Source organism: Protopterus annectens, chromosome 1.part0, assembly GCF_019279795.1.
Source record: "Protopterus annectens isolate FY-2018-M chromosome 1.part0, PAN1.0, whole genome shotgun sequence".
NCBI lineage: Eukaryota > Metazoa > Chordata > Ceratodontiformes > Protopteridae > Protopterus > Protopterus annectens.
Window position 1 is genome coordinate 521,389,599 of NC_056725.1, and position 7,093 is coordinate 521,396,691.

Below are 7,093 nucleotides of genomic sequence, written 5' to 3' on the forward strand. Positions count from 1 at the left end.
CAGCATAACTTGGATATACAATACCAGAAAATTGATACATACAAAAACAGGATTACTTGTAACAGAGAGCAATGCATCATATTACATATAAAAGAGTAAAATTATTTTGCTGATATTTGTGTTTAACAGATTCCACACTGTGTTCATTGGGAAAGCTGGGTAGAGTCTGTAAAAGGGCATATTGAGAGAAAACTACAAAATATTAATATTAAATTGCATACTAAAAGAACCGCCTCTCGAAAGAAGCACAGAAGGCTGAGCCCCCAGGATGCCTCAAAATCTACAACCAGAATCAATAATACTGAAGTAATCCAGGGGTAGGAGGATGGCTAGTAGACCTGGTGTGGACGTGGGGCATTAGGGACTAAGCAGATAAGGATAATGTCCACCGAGATCAGAAACAGTAGTTAATCTGAACAATAAGACTGAACCCAGAGGTGCTCAGAACCCGCACTCAATCAGGGACCACGCAGGGCATGACAGGAAACAAGCGAGGCAGTAAATAATGCAGAAGTGCTGGGAGAACCAGAAGCTCTACTTAAAATACTGTGATGATAAAGCATGGAAATAAAACATGCAATGAAATCTGTGTTGATATTATGAAGTAACATAAGCAACTTCTCAGATGTGGATATGTTCCAGTTCTCCCATTCTATCCATCCCTCTCATAATAAAAGGATTAGGCTTCATCACCTACATTCATCCCAGTTACAAATGGAAATGCATGCAGATCCCAAGGCCAATGTTTAACTTTTTAATGAACATCACAGTTTTTAATTCAGTTAAATCTATGGTATAACAGTGTTCACAAAATTATACAATTCTTAGGTTTAACATGCAGCCTCCAAAATGTGCCTCTACTACATGTTAGCCATACAAACCAAAACTAACTTGCTGATCTATGTAGAACTTTACCTGGGTCCATAGGAATTGAATTTCTGTTATTCCAAGCTTTAGCTCCTCCCAACTTCTCATCATCTTCTTCTTCAGAATCAACTGGTGGTTCTGGAAGATACAAACCCATTGCCTATAGCAAAAAAGAAGGGAGAGACAAACATCCTTTTTAATACGTTTTGACTCGGTACTCATACTAAAAAAACAAGCATGGTTCTGTAAAACAGTTTAACTGCACTTTCAAGTTAACATATACTTGTGGAGGCTGAATGCAATAAGCAAGCACCTTTATCATGTAAATCAACAATTTCAACACTGTTTTATATAAAATTCAAAAGACAACTGGTTAATCTATAATCCATTTGTGTTGCCAGTCTTTGTGGCTTTGCTTTGTTTTTTTTTATAAAACAGACTTGTCATATTTAAACATGGATATCTAAACATTTAGGTAAAGAACTGGCTGGCTGCAAAAAGTACAGTTGTGTACACTTAACATAAATGTAGATGTTCGAGTGTATTCACTGTTGCAGTCATCACATTTGGGTTATCTGCTTGCAGTAGCCCTCAGTTGGCCTGATTATCAAAGTCTTGGGTCCTGCGTCGGTTGCTGTCTCATCTTCCATGACGCTGAGTAGTCAGGGGTATAGAGCATGCACCTGACACCATTACAACAGTTTTTCATGCCCCAGATGTCAGGTGCCCCCCTAATGGGAAGCAATATATATATATATATATATATATATATATATATATATATATATATATATACACACACACACACACACACACACACACACACACATATACATAATACATACATACACACATATATATATATATATATATATATATATATATATACATATATACAATGGTAAACCTCCAACAAAAAAGCAAATACATCAAAAAGCTTTTAAGCATAGTAAAGGAAAGTAGAAGTATAGCCAAACGTCAGGGGGCTGGAGGGAGGGTAACCAGGACTACAACAGTAAATTCACTCGAACGTCTACATTTATGGTAAGTGTACACAACTGTACTATGTTCATCAAGTTTCTCTGTTGCAGTCATCACATTTGCGTAGATTCCCAAAGCTAAGGATGGGAGGAGGAATTTAGATAGCATTAGGACCAGCTATAAGGCCCTACAAGACTGCAGTGGCAAAACCAGCTCTGGATTTATAGAAAATTGGCAAATGGTAATGGTTGGTGACAGTATGTACAGAACTCCAGGTAGCAGCTTCTAGGATGCCCCTGGTAAGGACACCTCTGAGAAAGGCTGTAGAGGTAGATGCAGTCCTGGTTGAATGGGGTCTAATCCCCTGTGGGATAGCTTTTCCATGGTGCTTATAGCAGAAATGAATGCAATGGCTTATCCATTTAGAAATGGTTTGCTTTGAAATAGCATTCCCCTTTGCCACTGCAGCAAATGCCACCAGCAGTTGTTCAGATTTCCTTTGAGGTTTAGTCTTGTCCAAGTAAAATCCAAGTTGTCTGTGCACATCTAAGGTGTGCAGTGTGCGTTCCCCTTTGTTCTGTGGATTAGAAAAGAAGGCTGGCTAATGAATGGACTGATTAAGAGCCACACTGGATACCACCTTGGGCATAAAAGAGGGATTGGTCCTAAGGGACGCCCTGTCAGCATGAAAGATGATGAAAGGCTCCACTGCCATGAGGGCCTGTAATTCAGATACTCTTCTTGCTGAAGGGATTGCTAAAAGGAAGGCTGCTTTCCAAGAAAGGAATTTTAACTCTGCACTTGCAGCTGGCTCAAAAGGAGGAAGAGTGAGTTTTCCAATACAAAGTTAAGGTCCCAGGCTGGAGTTGGAGCTCTCCTGGGTGGTCTTAAGTTTTTTGCCCCTCTGAGGAACTGCTTAAGCAGTGGATGAGAGAAGAGGGGTGGTTCTGTGTTGTAATGAGCTGAAATGGCTGAGGCGTGAATTTTGATGGAGGAAAAATAAAGGCCCTTGTGAAGCATCTCAGTTAAGTATTGACGACTAAGTTGGGCTCTGCTGTGCCCATCCCTTGAGTTTGGTTCCAGGCACAGAATCTTTTCCATTTTTCAGCATAAGAATTTCTAGTACTAGGCCTCCTTGTCTCCAAAATGACATCCAACACTTGTTTACTGAGGGATGGTAACGGAGAGATTAGGTAATTAGCCAGGCTGCCAGGTTTAGGGTTTGAAGCGGAAGGTGTAGAATCTGGCTCTTCTGCTGTGACAGCAGGGTAGGGTTCTGAGGCAGGTGCCATGGAGCCAGCAGTGACACACTGTGCAAGAGGGGGTACCAGTGTTGGTGTGGCCAGTCTGGTGCAATCAGTATCGTCCTTGGTTTGTCCTGTTTGATCTTTAGTAGTACTTTGGAGAGGAGAGGCAGAGGGGGGAAAGGCATAAACTGATAGATTTTTCCAGCTGAAGGACAGAGCATCCACTTTCCAAGCTTGTTTGTGGGGAGTCCTTGTGCAGAATTAGTCCAACTGGTAGTTCTGGGGGGAGGCAAACAGGTCTATATCTGGGCTCCCCTATTTGTTTATCAACATGTTGAAAGTCTTTGGTTCCAGTTTCCACTCGTGTGGGTCCATGAGATTTCTGCTTAGTTAGTCTGCCAGTGTATTTAGTTTTCCTGGCAGGAATTGAGCCTGCAGATGCACTTGGTAGCTCAAGGCTGTGTTCCACAGAGCCATGGCTAGTCTGCAGAGGGGGTAAGAATGGGTACCCCCCTGCTTGTTTATACATAACAGTGGTATTGTCAGTCTTTACCATTAATTGTCCTGGAAGAATGTGGTCCTTGAAGGCTGACAGAGCATTCCGTACAGCTAACATTTCTTTTTGATTGATATGCAGGTGCATTTGACTTGGGTTCCATTTGCCCTGAATGCACTTCCCTGCCAGGTGAGCCCCTCATGCATAGTCTGATGGGTCTGTTGTTAGGGTTTGGGCGGCAGGGGGTAGAGAGAATGGTAGTCCCTTGTTTTGGTGGCAGGCCTCTGCCCACCAAAGGAACTCTAACCATAGGCAAGGTATGATAGGAATCATAGCTTCTAGGTCCTGAGAATGTTGACACCACAGACTTTTTAGATACCATTGTAGTTTCCTCATGCAGTCTTGCATATGGAATTAGTAGAATGCAGGAGGCCATGAACCCCAAGGCTTGCAGTATTTGCCTTGTAGATAGCAGGGTCTTTGTAGCCATCAATTTGAAGTAAGTTGTTAAATGAATTTGTTTCTCTGGTGTGAGGAAAGCCATCTGGGAAGTTGTGTTCAAGCTTGCTCCCAGGAATATAATTTGTTGACAGGTTACCAGATGTGATTTACTTTCGTTTATGGTGTACCCTAGACAAGTTAGCACCTTATGTACAAATGCCAGATGATTCAAGAGTATGCCCTGGCTTTCTGCCTGAATTAGACAATCGTCCAGGTATGGGTATATTTTAATATTTCTTTGCCTGCAAAATGCAATGATTGGAGCTAGGCACTTTGTGAATACCCTGGGTGCAGTAGGTAAGCCAAAGAGCAGTGCAGATAACTGACAGTGCATGTAGCCTGCTTTGAAGCGTAGGTATCTTCTGCAAGATTTCCTGATTGGCATGTGCAGGTAGGCTTCCTTTAAATCCAGTGTTGCCAACCAGGCATCTTTGGCTAGCATAGGAAGCAACTGGTGAAGAGTTAGCATCTTGAATTTTGGAATCACCAAAAAGGTGTTTAAGATAGAAAGGTCCAGGACAGGACGCCATGAATTGTCTTTTCTGGGTACCAGGAAACGTCTGGAGTAGAAACCTTGTCCCTTTTCCTCTTCTGGTACAGTTTGAATAGCCTTTACGCTTAAGAGAGAGAGTACTTGCTTTTGAGCCTCTGCCCACTGATTTGGGGTTAGATCTGGCCAACTGTTTGGGGTTGGATAAGTGTGGAAGTGAAATCTGTATTCTTGGGAAACTATATTTAAAACCCATTTGTTCTGGGTAATGAGTTCCCAGTTTTTGGCCTGCAGAGCAATCTTTCCCCCTAAAGGAGCAGTCAGTTGAGAAGTGCTTGGAAGTTTTAAAGTTAAGTCATTGAGACAGCTTACCATAGGGGGAGTCTTACTACTCCCTGATTTGGAAGTGGGAGCCCCCCACTGCTTAGTCCTGTGCGTACCCTGGGACTGAAACCTGGGTGTTCTGCTGGTTCTGGGTTTGGACTGAGAAGGCCTGGAAGAGACAGGAAAGGACCAATTCTTAGAGGGCCAATGCCTACTAAATCTTGGAGGCTGTACTTGTAGGAAATATTTAACAGTTTGCATAGATTTAGCTTTTTCCTCCATCTTTTTAAGAGCTTCTTCTGCTTTGTTGCCAAACAGGCGGTCCTGATTTTAGGGAGCATCCAGCAATTTAGCTTTAACATGATCTGGCAAAGATTGCTCCTTAAGCCAAGCATGCCTTCTAAGTACAGACCCAGTGACAGCAGCCCTGCAAGATGCCTCTAGTGACTCAAACCCACATTGCAAAGTATGTTTTCCAACTTGTTCAGCAGAATGCATTAAATCCTGTAAATCCTTATTTTCAGCACAGTCAGGAATCAACATCATTTTCTGTTTAAGCAATCCTATAATATGTTGCTGATACTTCAATATATGAAACTGACTGTTTAAGGCCCTAATGGCCAAGGTAGCAGAAGTGTATACCTTCTTACCCAATCTATCCAGCACCTTGGAGTCTCTGTCAGAGGGGGTAGGATTTTTGGCAGTAATAGCTTTAATGCCCTTGGGTGCCTGTGAAATGGTCTCAGGATCTGCAGTAGGATTTTTAAAAAGGAACTTGTGAGAGTCAGAAGCCCTGTAATATCTATCAGGTTTTCTGGGAGCAGGAGGTAAAGAGTCAGGGGCCAAGCTAGATTTGGAAAAGGCATCATCAACAATATCCAGTACAGGAGGTATGGCTAAAGGACTGTGTTGAGGCAGGAGTAAGAAATCCCTAAGCCTTTTTAGAATCAGAATAATCCTGGCATTCCCAGCGGAAATGCTCCCTAAGAGTATGCAAGGTTTCACCAAAAGAGAAATCCTCTGGGGGGGGGGGGGCAAAGGGAATAGAGTCCTCTGCATCAGAATCCTCATAGGTAGATAAGGGTAAATCCTGGTCATCAGAGGAAACAGAAATTTCAGAATCCTGGTCAGAAGTAAGCACATTCAGTCCTAGTTCTCTTAGAAGGGGAAGAGTGGCTTCCCCTGATTAAAGTAATAAGGTCTTCAGCCATTCTTATCATTTGTTTTTTAGGCATAGAGACCTGACCATGCGGTCTGGGCATCGGTTTTCTAGGCATGGTTCGAGTTTTAGGCCTTGAAGAAAAAGATGGCGTCGGTTTAATATGCAAGTCAGTAGGCCTGAATACACCCTCAGAAGCCGGTGCCTGCACAGAGGCTCCGGACCCATCCAAGGTAGAGACATCTGCAGGTTCCACAGTTGAAGCATCTCGCAGCATACTGGACTCCAAATGGGGCTCAGGAGAGGCCTGCGAATCTGAAGTAGCGGGTATCAGGGTCTGCAAAAGCACCTCACTGAGTACCGGCGAACTGGCAACTGGCTTAGGAGAAGCATCGTTGGCAGCTTTGGACCAAGGCAGCCTTTTTTTATCTTTGCGTTTTTTCAGAATGTTGGAAGTCGATGGCTTACCGAAGACATACCTGGATAATTGAACCGAGTACCAAACTATTTAGAAGCGTTAATATACAGACGATGGATAGTTTGTTGCTTAAATAAGGCACAAAACTGACAGCAAGATACGTCGTGGTCAGGGCCTACGGAAGGAATACAGTACGAATGAAAATCTTTATGAGGTATTTGCTTTCCACAAGAAATACAATTATTGACTTTTACTGACATCGGTTTAGAGCAAGAAAAAGTTTCCCCAATGGGGTACTTAGCTTTAGTTGAAGACTTCGGTTCTGAAACTCAAAAACGAAAATTTCAGGAGTTGGCCGACTGGCACTTGCAAACTGCTTCTGTTTTGGGCACCGCACGGCAAGAAAGACTGATGTAATGGCGTTGGCTGCATGCTTTATATTCCTGACTACCTGACGTCACAGAAGATGACACAGCAACCGACGCAGGACCCAAGACTTTGATAATCAGGCCGACTGAGGGCTACTGCAAGCAGATAACCCAAATGTGATGACTGCAACAGTGAAACACGAAGAACATCCCCAGAATACGGAGAAATGTATTGCTTTCCC

General features: G+C 42.9%; 1 protein-coding gene across 1 annotated transcript in view; it reads right to left on the minus strand.

Annotated features, from left to right (window-relative positions):
• The window catches only part of MEA1 (male-enhanced antigen 1), a 75,154-nt gene extending 74,119 nt beyond the window's left edge, over positions 1-1,035 (minus strand). Inside the window, exon 1 of the mRNA XM_044061123.1 lies at positions 916-1,035. Within this exon, the coding sequence (XP_043917058.1) occupies positions 916-1,024 (109 nt within the window). The 5' untranslated portion in view covers positions 1,025-1,035. The remainder of the gene's footprint in view (positions 1-915) is intronic.
• Between the last annotated feature and the right edge of the window lie 6,058 nt (positions 1,036-7,093).